The following is a 14,728-nucleotide window of genomic DNA, read 5'->3' as shown; positions in this document are numbered from 1 at the left end:
GCTCAGTCCGCTGGTGTCAGTCCGTTTTACCTCCAGCTTCCCATCAGACTGACGGAACTTCAGGGATTCTGATGTCTTGAGTTTTCTGGGTCAGATATGTGAGCTGGGTTTCTCCTGCATGTGATCTTCTAGCAGCAGGAGGTTTCAGAGCTTCATCTTCAGTCCCGTAAACAGCAGGAACAAAGGAGTCTCCTCCTCCTCCTCCTCCTCTGAGGACAACAGAGCTGGATCAGGTGTCCTCTCTTTGTTCATGGAGGTGAGAGGAGGAAGCTCAGGTTGAGTCTGGGAAACAGGAAGAGGAGCAGCGACAGACAGGTGAGAGCTCCGCCTCCTCCTCACACCTGCCTCTGTTTGAGGATCAGAACCAGAACAAAGACAGACGTTTCCTCCTCTGTTCTTCTTTTAGACACGATTCAGTCAGAATCTAGAGGAACATGCAGTGTTTTACCACTGGAACACCACAGACATGTCCTCTGTCCAGAGACGCCGAGGACAAACCCACTCATACCCAGGAGAACCGGGACAGAACCCATGTATTCACAGGGAGAACATGCTAACTCCATGCAGGAACAACCCAAGAACCTGGACCTTCTGTGGTGCCCACTGACCCACCGTGCGACCCTCAGATTATATTCAGACTGAGAATGAAAACAGATTCATAAAACTGGAGAAAATGTCAAATAAAGCTTTAAATTTCTCATATCAGACCTGCTGATAAAATGATATAATTAATTTTATCTGGTGTAGAAACCGGTTTAAAACCAGAACCTGATCAGATAAAAGTTCCTTTAAACACAAAAACATTTTGACCAAACTGAACCAACTGGACTTTAATTCAGAGTCAAACTGGATTAAAGCTGTGATTTAAACAGGTTTCTGGTTTTACATGCAGAACAATCATGTTTAAACAGACCCAGAGGTCCACCTGAGTAAGAACGACCTCTGTGACCTCATTTCCTGCTGTTCACACCTCATCCAGGCCTCTGTGTTGCAGTGGTCAGGCTGCTCGGGTCCAGGCCCGTAGCTGAGAGAACCCAGAAGGTATCAGTTCAGTCAGACTGAGATTTAAACTTCCTGTCAGCTAGCAGGAAGTTAATATCTCAACAGGACAGGTTCTGATCATCCAGGATCCTCAGGAATAAGGAACTGGGTCTCAGTACTGGTTTATCAGTGAGAATGTCTCCCCCTGCTGGACCCTGAGGGAACTGCAGTCTGATTGGTCATGTGATTTATTGATCCAATCAGACAGAATGAGCCACAAACAGCTGATTGATGGACTGAAACCTTTATTAACACATCATAAACAGACGAACTGAGCATGCTCAGTGAGTGGAGAACTTGGGCAGCTGGTTTCCCAGTATAACCCGACGCTCCACCCCCTCCTCAGAGATGGTGGCCAGTCTGATGACGCCACCACTGGAGCCGTCCCTCTCCATGGCCAGAGACAGAGCTGGAACACACACCGGCACACAGTTAGCAGATGTGAAGGACTACAGCTCCCAGCATGCCTTGCAGCAGTGTTTTACCTGACGCAGCGAGCTCCAGACACTGGTCCTTGTTTAGTCCTGGTTTGTAGTTGGAGTCCATGAAACCGTAGACGTAGGTGCTGCCGCTGCCGCCCACCGCCACAGGCTGACGGACCAACATCCCACCAATAGGAACGCAGTACACCTGGTGGAGACACAGGTGGAGTCAGACGGGACCAGAACCAGGCGATCTCGCCTGGACGTACCTGTGAAACCCACCTGTCCTCCCTTCCTGCGGTCCCAGCCGGCCACCAGGATCCCCGCCATCAGCTCCTCTCTGTAGCGGTAGCAGCTGGCTCTGAACAGGTTGGCTGCCGTCTCCACCAGGGGGGGCTCATCCAGCTCGATGCTGCGGGGAGGAGGGACAGAACCACAGTTCAAGAACCCGTCAGAACCCAAAGGCTGTGCAGCAAACCCAGTCAGTACCTGTGGAAGCCCAGCTGGTAGGAGACCACCTCAGCGATGGCCTGAGTGTCTGCAGCCGATCCAGACCTGAAACACAGACAGAGTCCAGGTAGAACCAGAACATGGACCAGACGGATTCATGAGGAGCTGCTAACTGTGGGAACATCCTGAAGGTTCTGATGGGACCTTGTCAGTAAAATGGATGGACAACATGGATCAGAGGATGTTTGGTTCGGTTCTGACTGGGGTTCAGAGACACCTTCTGTGCTTTCCAGAACCGGAATCAGGTTGAACCAATGGAGTCACAAGAATCTGAGTCCAAAGTAACCCGGAGCACAGCCGGGTCAGCTGCTGCAGAGTGGGAGGGGTTGGCACATGGTTTTAAACGGTACATAAGCCGGGTCGCACCCTGTTCTGGTCCAACAAGAACAGCAGTAGGCCCACTGAGACCATGTGACTGATGGAAGCACCAGAAGCTGTTTGGGTCCAAAGCAGCGCAGCAGAATCTATCAAACAGCAATCAACCAGAACCGTCTGGTGGGACATCTGAAGAGTTCTACATCATCTGGTTTAATGGGCTTTCACTGCCTTCATGTCTTCAATGGTTCTGATCCAGAGCTCAGAGCCAGATCCTACAGACGGGTCGTCATGGAGATGATTCCTAACAGATAAAATCAGCTTCAACATTAGATGTTTTCGGCCCTGGTGCCGGTTGGGTTCAGAACCAGATTCTCTCAGTTTGCTGGATTTAGTCAGAATATTCTGGTCATCAATGACTGACGTTAGAGGAACACAGAAGATGGAACTCTGAGGTCCATAAATGCAGCACCAGGACAGTTTATGGCCGGGTTGTCCATGGTCGATTCTGGAGGCCCGGTGTCCTGCATGGTTTAGATGTTCCTCTGCTTCAGCAGACCTGACTCAGGGGATTGCTGCTCAACCATCAGTGGAAATCTGGTGTCCTGGAGCAGGGAAACATCTAGAGCAGGACACCGGGCCTCCAGAACCGAACACATTCTGGACCTTCTGGACCAAAGGGAACAAGTCCTGGACCGCTCCAGCAAGTTCAACTAGAAGGAAACATGTATGAGGAACTTCCATCCATGGAAGAACATCAAGCTAATGAGGTCAAACCTTCTGAACTCTGAGAAGCTGAAGCTAATTACAAGGTTTCTACCACAGAAGGTCTACGACCCGTTCTGAACCAGAACTTTAGCCCAATGGACCAGAGTTAATATCCCACCTGAAAGGTTCTTCTCCATAGACCAAAACAAGCAGGTAGGAAATGTCTGAATCACGTCAGCTGGTGGTCAGAGACCAGTGAAGATCAGAGATCCACCTCTAAATGTTCTGGAGAACAAGGTAGCAGAGAAGCAGCAGGTTGCTGAGAAGCTCTGAGTTCCAGATGAAGTCCGAGGTCTTGGTCTCCTTGTCAATGAATCAATGATCCTGATTCTAAGACTCTGGGTCACTGTACACACGACCAGGTGGGTCGTAGACCTGGAGCTCAGGGACTGAAGCTCCAGATGTTTCCTGAATGGCCCAGAAGGTCAGGAAAGAAGACATTTAGAAGAACATCTGTTAGAAAGATGAATAAAGTCCCAGAACTTCACATCTGATCTAAAATCAAGAAGATTTGTTTCTGTTGTCTTCCATCTAAGCGCTGCCTGATCCACCTCAGCAGAAAATGAGTCCAAACTAGAGCAAGCAGCACCGCTACCAGGCAACTACTCACCCAGCTGGGCCGGACTGGCTGTTAGTTGAGTCCAGAACCATCGGCCTGCTTCGTTCATTACCTGAAAGGTCACATGGAGCCTCAACAGGCCTGCAGTAGAGGAGACGGTTCCTTCCAGAACCGCTGTGGAGTCAACCAGAAGGTGGAGGCAGAGCAGCTGAACCCAGGATGAAGGTCGGGTTAAACCTGAGAACCGACTCAGAATGGACCGATTGGACCTAGCGCTAGATTACATCTACTGTAATATTAGTCCTGATAACAGGACAGAAGATGAGAGTCCAAGAAAGGTCCAGAATGAGGTTCTGAGTTCTGAACTAATGACTCCGTGGAGAACAACAGACGGGTTGTTAAATATTTCATTTATTATTTCTAGCAGCTAAAATAATTCTTCATAAATGGAATGAAGATCTGGAAAGATGCAGTAAAGGCTGAACACTGGACCAGAACCAGGCTGAACACTGGACCAGAACCAGGCTGAACGCTGGACCAGAACCAGGCTGAACGCTGGACCAGAACCAGGCTGAACTCTGGACCAGAACCAGGCTGAACGCTGGACCAGAACCAGGCTGAACACTGGACCAGAACCAGGCTGAAAGCTGGACCAGAACCAGGCTGAACGCTGGACCAGAACCAGGATGAACTCTGGACCAGAACCAGCCCCATGGGGAACTGACCTGCAGCAGTAGATCTTGTCGTGGATCCGAGTCAGTTTGTCCGTCACTCTGTTGGCGATGTAAGCTCTGAGGAGGAGACACAGACAGGTGAGGTTACCTGGTTAACTACAGACGGTGAACACCTTCCTGTTGTCCTCACCCTGTGGTGGTCCGAGAGTCAGCTCCAATCACAACTCCTCCATCATACTCCACCGCCATGATGGTGGTCTGAAACACACACACATTTAACTCAGTATTCTTACTGCTTAATGCTCAAAGCTGATTCCATTATCGGACACGTTTGTTCACCAGACACCAGACCAGTTGTTCCTTCAGGTTCTTCAGGTCACCTCCACCTGGTCAGGTCACCTCCACCTGGTCAGGAGGTCACCTCCACCTGGTCAGGTCATTATCCAACAGCTACAATATCGGGCATCCATTATCGGACAAAATCTATTTAACACCGTCTGAGCCTTGATCTGCTGATGATGATGGATGGATGGATGATGATGGATGGATGGATGGATGATGATGGACGGATGGATGATGATGGATGGATGGTGGATGATGATGGATGGATGGATGGATGATGATGATGGATGGATGATGGATGGATGATGGATGGATGATGGATGGATGGATGATGATGGATGATGATGATGGATGGATGGATGATGATGGATGGATGGATGGATGATGATGGACGGATGGATGATGATGGATGGATGGTGGATGATGATGGATGATGATGATGGATGGATGGATGATGATGGATGGATGGATGATGATGATGGATGGATGATGGATGGATGATGGATGGATGGATGGATGATGATGGATGGATGATGGATGGATGGATGGATGATGATGATGGATGGATGATGGATGGATGATGGATTGATGGATGATGATGGATGGATGATGGATGGATGATGATGGATGGATGGATGGATGATGATGATGGATGGATGATGATGGATGGATGATGATGGATGATGGATGGATGGATGATGGATTGATGGATGGATGATGATGGATTGATGGATGGATGATGATGATGGATGGATGAATGGATGATGATGGATGGATGATGATGGATTGATGGATGGATGGATGATGATGGACGGTGATGATGGATTGATGGATGATGATGGATGGATGGATGGATGATGATGATGGATGGATGATGATGGATGGATGATGGATGGATGGATGATGGATTGATGATGATGGATGATGATGGATGGATGATGATGGATGATGATGGATGGATGATGATGGACGGTGATGATGGATTGATGGATGATGATGGATGGATGGATGGATGATGATGATGGATGGATGGATGATGGATTGATGATGATGGATGATGATGGATGGATGATGATGGATGATGGATTGATGGATGGATGATGATGGATGGATGATGGATGATGGATGGATGATGGATGGATGATGATGGATGATGATGGATGGATGATGATGGATGGATGATGATGGATGGATGATGATGGATGGATGATGATGGACGGTGATGATGGATTGATGGATGATGATGGATGGATGATGATGGATGATGATGGATGGATGATGATGGATGGATGATGATGGATGGATGATGATGGATGGATGATGATGGATGGATGATGATGGATGGATGATGGATGGATGATGATGGATGGATGATGATGGATGGATGATGATGGATGGATGATGATGGATGATGATGGATGGATGATGATGGATGGATGATGATGGATGGATGATGATGGATGGATGATGATGGATGGATGATGGATGGATGATGATGGATGGATGATGATGGATGGATGATGGATGGATGGATGGATGATGATGGATGGATGATGGATGGATGGATGGATGATGATGATGGATGGATGATGGATTGATGGATGATGATGGATGGATGATGATGGATGGATGGATGGATGATGATGATGGATGGATGATGATGGATGGATGATGATGGATGGATGATGGATGGATGGATGATGGATTGATGGATGGATGATGATGGATTGATGGATGGATGATGATGATGGATGGATGAATGGATGATGATGGATGGATGATGATGGATGGATGATGATGGACGGTGATGATGGATGGATGATGATGGATGGATGGATGGATGATGATGATGGATGGATGATGATGGATGGATGATGGATGGATGGATGATGGATTGATGATGATGGATGATGATGGATGGATGATGATGGATGATGATGGATGGATGATGATGGACGGTGATGATGGATTGATGGATGATGATGGATGGATGGATGGATGATGATGATGGATGGATGATGATGGATGGATGATGGATGGATGGATGATGGATTGATGATGATGGATGATGATGGATGGATGATGATGGATTGATGGATGGATGATGATGGATGGATGATGGATGATGGATGGATGGATGGATGATGGATGGATGATGATGGATGATGATGGATGGATGATGATGGATGGATGATGATGGATGGATGATGATGGATGGATGATGATGGACGGTGATGATGGATTGATGGATGATGATGGATGGATGATGATGGATGATGATGGATGGATGATGATGGATGGATGATGATGGATGGATGATGATGGATGGATGATGGATGGATGATGATGGATGGATGATGGATGGATGATGATGGATGGATGATGATGGATGGATGATGATGGATGGATGATGATGGATGATGATGGATGGATGATGATGGATGGATGATGATGGATGGATGATGATGGATGGATGATGATGGATGGATGATGGATGGATGATGATGGATGGATGATGATGGATGGATGATGATGGATGGATGATGATGGATGATGATGGACGGTGATGATGGATGGATGGATGATGATGGATGGATGATGATGGATGGATGATGATGGATGGATGATGATGGATGGATGATGATGGATGGATGATGATGGACGGTGATGATGGATGGATGATGATGGACGGTGATGATGGATGGATGGATGATGATGGATGATGATGGATGGATGATGATGGATGGATGATGATGGATGGATGATGATGGATGGATGATGATGGACGGTGATGATGGATTGATGGATGATGATGGCTGGATGGATGGATGATGATGGATGATGATGGATGGATGATGATGGATGGATGATGATGGATGGATGATGATGGATGGATGATGATGGACGGTGATGATGGATGGATGGATGATGATGGATGGATGATGATGGATGATGATGGATGGATGATGATGGATGGATGATGATGGATGGATGATGATGGATGGATGATGATGGACGGTGATGATGGATTGATGGATGATGATGGATGGATGGATGGATGATGGATGGATGATGATGGATGGATGGATGATGATGGATGGATGGATGATGATGGATGGATGGATGATGGATGGATGGATGATGATGGATGGATGATGATGGATGATGATGGATGGATGATGATGGACGGTGATGATGGATTGATGGATGATGATGGATGGATGGATGGATGGATGATGATGGATGGATGGATGATGATGGATGGATGATGATGGATGGATGGATGATGATGGATGGATGATGATGGATGATGATGGATGGATGGATGATGATGGATGATGGATGGATGGATGATGATGGATGGATGGATGATGATGGATGGATGATGATGGATGATGATGGATGGATGATGATGGACGGTGATGATGGATTGATGGATGATGATGGATGGATGGATGGATGATGGATGGATGATGATGGATGGATGATGATGGATGGATGGATGATGATGGATGGATGATGATGGATGGATGGATGATGATGGATGGATGATGATGGATGATGATGGATGGATGATGATGGACGGTGATGATGGATTGATGGATGATGATGGATGGATGATGGATGGATGATGATGGATGGATGGATGATGATGGATGGATGATGATGGATGATGATGGATGGATGGATGATGATGGATGGATGGATGATGGATGATGATGGATGGATGGATGATGATGGATGGATGATGATGGATGATGATGGATGGATGATGATGGATGGATGGATGATGATGGATGGATGATGATGGATGATGATGGATGGATGGATGATGATGGATGGATGGATGATGGATGGATGGATGATGATGGATGGATGGATGATGATGGATGGATGATGATGGATGATGATGGAAGGATGATGATGGATGGATGGATGATGGATGGATGGATGATGATGGATGGATGGATGATGATGGATGATGATGGATGGATGATGATGGACGGTGATGATGGATTGATGGATGATGATGGATGGATGGATGGATGATGGATGGATGATGATGGATTGATGGATGATGATGGATGGATGGATGGATGATGGATGGATGATGATGGATGGATGGATGATGATGGATGGATGGATGATGGATGGATGATGATGGATGGATGGATGATGATGGATGGATGATGATGGATGGATGATGATGGATGATGATGGATGGATGGATGATGATGGATGGATGGATGATGGATGGATGGATGATGATGGATGGATGGATGATGATGGATGGATGATGATGGATGGATGGATGATGATGGATGGATGATGATGGATGGATGGATGGGTGGATGGATGATGATGGATGGATGGATGATGATGGATGATGATGGATGGATGGATGGATGATGATGGATGGATGTTGATGGATGATGATGGATGGATGATGATGGATGGATGTTGATGGATGATGATGGATGGATGATGGATGGATGATGGATGGATGATGATGGATGGATGGATGATGATGGATGGATGATGATGGATGGATGGATGATGATGGATGGATGGATGATGATGGATGGATGGATGGATGGATGATGGATGGATGGATTGATGATGATGGATGATGATGGATGGATGATGATGGATGATGGATTGATGGATGGATGATGATGGATGGATGACGGATGGATGGATGATGGATGGATGGATGGATGATGATGGATGATGATGGATGGATGATGATGGATGATGATGGATGGATGATGATGGACGGTGATGATGGATGGATGGATGGATGATGATGGATGGATGGATGATGATGGATGATGATGGATGGATGATGATGGATGATGATGATGGATGGATGATGATGGATGATGATAGATGGATGATGATGGACGGTGATGATGGATTGATGGATGATGATGGATGGATGGATGATGATGGATGGATGGATGATGGATGGATGGATGATGATGGATGGATGATGATGGATGATGATGGACGGTGATGATGGATTGATGGATGATGATGGATGGATGGATGGATGATGATGGATGGATGGATGATGATGGATGGATGGATGATGATGGATGGATGATGATGGATGATGATGGATGGATGGATGATGATGGATGGATGGATGATGGATGGATGGATGATGGATGGATGGATGATGATGGATGGATGATGATGGATGATGATGGATGGATGATGATGGACGGTGATGATGGATTGATGGATGATGATGGATGGATGGATGGATGATGGATGGATGATGATGGATGGATGGATGATGATGGAAGGATGGATGATGATGGATGGATGATGATGGATGGATGGATGATGATGGATGGATGATGATGGATGATGATGGATGGATGATGATGGACGGTGATGATGGATTGATGGATGATGATGGATGGATGGATGGATGATGGATGGATGATGATGGATGGATGGATGATGATGGATGGATGATGATGGATGGATGGATGATGATGGATGGATGGATGATGGATGATGATGGATGGATGGATGATGATGGATGGATGATGATGGATGATGATGGATGGATGATGATGGATGGATGGATGATGATGGATGGATGATGATGGATGGATGGATGATGATGGATGGATGATGATGGATGATGATGGATGGATGATGATGGACGGTGATGATGGATTGATGGATGATGATGGATGGATGATGGATGGATGATGATGGATGGATGGATGATGATGGATGGATGATGATGGATGATGATGGATGGATGGATGATGATGGATGGATGGATGATGGATGATGATGGATGGATGGATGATGATGGATGGATGATGATGGATGATGATGGATGGATGATGATGGATGGATGGATGATGATGGATGGATGATGATGGATGATGATGGATGATGATGGATGGATGGATGATGGATGGATGGATGATGATGGATGGATGGATGATGATGGATGGATGATGATGGATGGATGATGATGGATGGATGGATGATGGATGGATGGATGGATGATGATGGATGGATGATGATGGATGATGATGGATGGATGATGATGGACGGTGATGATGGATTGATGGATGATGATGGATGGATGGATGGATGATGGATGGATGATGATGGATTGATGGATGATGATGGATGGATGGATGGATGATGGATGGATGATGATGGATGGATGGATGATGATGGATGGATGGATGATGGATGGATGATGATGGATGGATGGATGATGATGGATGGATGATGATGGATGGATGATGATGGATGATGATGGATGGATGGATGATGATGGATGGATGGATGATGGATGGATGGATGATGATGGATGGATGGATGATGATGGATGGATGATGATGGATGGATGGATGATGATGGATGGATGATGATGGATGGATGGATGGGTGGATGGATGATGATGGATGGATGGATGATGATGGATTATGATGGATGGATGGATGGATGATGATGGATGGATGTTGATGGATGATGATGGATGGATGATGATGGATGGATGTTGATGGATGATGATGGATGGATGATGGATGGATGATGGATGGATGGATGATGATGGATGGATGATGATGGATGGATGGATGGATGATGATGGATGGATGGATGATGATGGATGGATGTTGATGGATGATGATGGATGGATGATGATGGATGGATGTTGATGGATGATGATGGATGGATGATGGATGGATGATGGATGGATGATGATGGATGGATGGATGATGATGGATGGATGATGATGGATGGATGGATGGATGATGATGGATGGATGGATGATGATGGATGGATGGATGGATGGATGATGGATGGATGGATTGATGATGATGGATGATGATGGATGGATGATGGATGATGGATTGATGGATGGATGATGATGGATGGATGACGGATGGATGGATGATGGATGGATGGATGGATGATGATGGATGGATGATGATGGATGATGATGGATGGATGATGATGGATGATGATGGATGGATGATGATGGACGGTGATGATGGATGGATGGATGGATGATGATGGATGGATGGATGATGATGGATGATGATGGATGGATGATGATGGATGATGATGATGGATGGATGATGATGGATGATGATGGATGGATGATGATGGACGGTGATGATGGATTGATGGATGATGATGGATGGATGGATGATGATGGATGGATGGATGATGGATGGATGGATGATGATGGATGGATGATGATGGATGATGATGGACGGTGATGATGGATTGATGGATGATGATGGATGGATGGATGGATGATGATGGATGGATGGATGATGATGGATGGATGGATGATGATGGATGGATGATGATGGATGATGATGGATGGATGGATGATGATGGATGGATGGATGATGGATGGATGGATGATGATGGATGGATGGATGATGATGGATGGATGATGATGGATGATGATGGATGGATGATGATGGACGGTGATGATGGATTGATGGATGATGATGGATGGATGGATGGATGATGGATGGATGATGATGGATGGATGGATGATGATGGAAGGATGGATGATGATGGATGGATGATGATGGATGGATGGATGATGATGGATGGATGATGATGGATGATGATGGATGGATGATGATGGACGGTGATGATGGATTGATGGATGATGATGGATGGATGATGGATGGATGATGATGGATGGATGGATGATGATGGATGGATGATGATGGATGATGATGGATGGATGGATGATGATGGATGGATGGATGATGATGGATGGATGATGATGGATGATGATGGATGGATGATGATGGATGGATGGATGATGATGGATGGATGGATGATGGATGGATGGATGATGATGGATGGATGGATGATGATGGATGGATGATGATGGATGATGATGGATGGATGATGATGGATGGATGGATGATGGATGGATGGATGATGGATGGATGGATGATGATGGATGATGATGGATGGATGATGATGGACGGTGATGATGGATGATGATGGATGGATGGATGATGATGGATGATGATGGATGGATGGATGATGATGGATGGATGGATGATGGATGGATGGATGATGATGGATGGATGGATGATGATGGATGGATGATGATGGATGATGATGGATGGATGATGATGGACGGTGATGATGGATTGATGGATGATGATGGATGGATGGATGGATGATGGATGGATGATGATGGATGGATGGATGATGATGGATGGATGGATGATGATGGATGGATGATGATGGATGGATGGATGATGATGGATGGATGATGATGGATGATGATGGATGGATGATGATGGACGGTGATGATGGATTGATGGATGATGATGGATGGATGGATGGATGATGGATGGATGATGATGGATGGATGGATGATGATGGATGGATGATGATGGATGATGATGGATGGATGATGATGGATGGATGGATGATGATGGATGGATGATGATGGATGGATGGATGATGATGGATGGATGGATGATGGATGGATGATGATGGATGGATGGATGATGATGGATGGATGATGATGGATGATGATGGATGGATGATGATGGATGGATGATGGATGGATGGATGATGATGGATGGATGGATGATGATGGATGGATGATGATGGATGATGATGGATGGATGATGATGGACGGTGATGATGGATTGATGGATGATGATGGATGGATGGATGGATGATGGATGGATGATGATGGATTGATGGATGATGATGGATGGATGGATGGATGATGATGGATGGATGGATGGATGATGGATGGATGATGATGGATGGATGGATGATGATGGATGGATGATGATGGATGGATGGATGATGATGGATGGATGATGATGGATGGATGATGATGGATGGATGGATGATGGATGGATGGATGATGATGGATGGATGGATGATGATGGATGGATGATGATGGATGGATGGATGATGATGGATGGATGATGATGGATGGATGGATGGGTGGATGGATGATGATGGATGGATGATGATGGATGGATGGATGATGATGGATGGGTGGATGATGATGGATGATGATGGATGGATGGATGGATGTTGATGGATGATGATGATGGATGGATGTTGATGGATGATGATGGATGGATGATGGATGGATGGATGATGATGGATGGATGGATGATGATGGATGGATGGATGGATGATGATGGATGGATGGATGATGATGGATGGATGGATGATGATGGATGGATGATGGATGGATGGATGATGATGGATGGATGATGATGGATGGATGGATGGATGATGATGGATGGATGATGGATGGATGATGATGGATGGATGGATGGATGATGATGGATGGATGATGATGGATGGATGGATGATGGATGGATGGATGGATGATAATGGATGGATGATGATGGATGGATGGATGGATGATGATGGATGGATGGATGATGATGGATGGATGATGATGGATGGATGGATGATGGATGGATGGATGGATGATGATGGATGGATGGATGATGGATGGATGGATGGATGATGATGGATGGATGGATGGATGATGATGGATGGATGGATGGATGATGATGGATGGATGGATGGATGATGATGGATGAATTTCATAAGTTGATCATCGGACAAACCTGATTTAAACATATTTGTCCGATGATGGAAACATGAACACGAGCCACCTCTACCGATATCCGGATCAGACCCACCAAATTCTGCTCCCGGACCGGTTCGGGTCTTTACTGTGTAGTCTTTAATCAAACAGGAGCTAACGTTAACCATCGCTAGCTGCAGCAGATCTGCTGTCTCATTCTGTCACACTTTCTGACTTCAGACGATCTGACTAAGAACCGAACCAATCCCAACTCAAACCGACCCGGTACCTACCCCAGTGCTGACTTCCTCTCTTGTCCAGTCCGGAACCATGTCGTTATTAATAGAAATCTGCTGCCCAAAGATCGGTATCATAGGTGCTGCGGCCGCCATTTTCGTCTCTATCTGCTCAACAATGAGTGGACGAGGTGTCCGTGAATACCGCCAGAATTTATTTCATTTTCAGCAGGCACCGAGTCGGAAACCTCTAAAATAAAAAC

General features: G+C 46.0%; 1 protein-coding gene across 1 annotated transcript; it reads right to left on the bottom strand.

Moving 5' to 3' along the window:
• Positions 1-1,269: 1,269 nt before the first annotated feature.
• On the bottom strand, positions 1,270-14,674 carry psmb6 (proteasome 20S subunit beta 6). The gene is made up of 7 exons (XM_047386781.1): positions 14,523-14,674; positions 4,480-4,547; positions 4,341-4,406; positions 1,953-2,018; positions 1,746-1,875; positions 1,527-1,671; positions 1,270-1,450 (listed from the first exon to the last, which is right to left on the bottom strand). Exons 1-7 carry the CDS (start codon positions 14,619-14,621, stop codon positions 1,323-1,325), a joined length of 702 nt encoding a protein of 233 aa, XP_047242737.1. The 5' UTR covers positions 14,622-14,674; the 3' UTR covers positions 1,270-1,322.
• Between the last annotated feature and the right edge of the window lie 54 nt (positions 14,675-14,728).

The sequence above is a fragment of the Girardinichthys multiradiatus genome, chromosome 14 (assembly GCF_021462225.1).
Source record: "Girardinichthys multiradiatus isolate DD_20200921_A chromosome 14, DD_fGirMul_XY1, whole genome shotgun sequence".
NCBI lineage: Eukaryota > Metazoa > Chordata > Actinopteri > Cyprinodontiformes > Goodeidae > Girardinichthys > Girardinichthys multiradiatus.
The sequence above is the reverse complement of the archived record's forward strand: the minus strand, read 5'-3'. Positions and strand labels throughout refer to the sequence as shown.

Coding starts and splice junctions, on each gene's coding strand:
- psmb6 (XM_047386781.1), bottom strand. CDS start 14,621: ATGGCGGCCGCAGCACCTATGATACCGATCTTTGGGCAGCAGATTTCT. Junction 2,019..4,340: donor GACAAGATCTACTGCTGCAG/GTCAGTTCCCCA, acceptor TCTGTGTTTCAG/GTCTGGATCGGCTGCAGACA. Junction 1,876..1,952: donor TACCAGCTGGGCTTCCACAG/GTACTGACTGGG, acceptor TCCTCCCCGCAG/CATCGAGCTGGATGAGCCCC.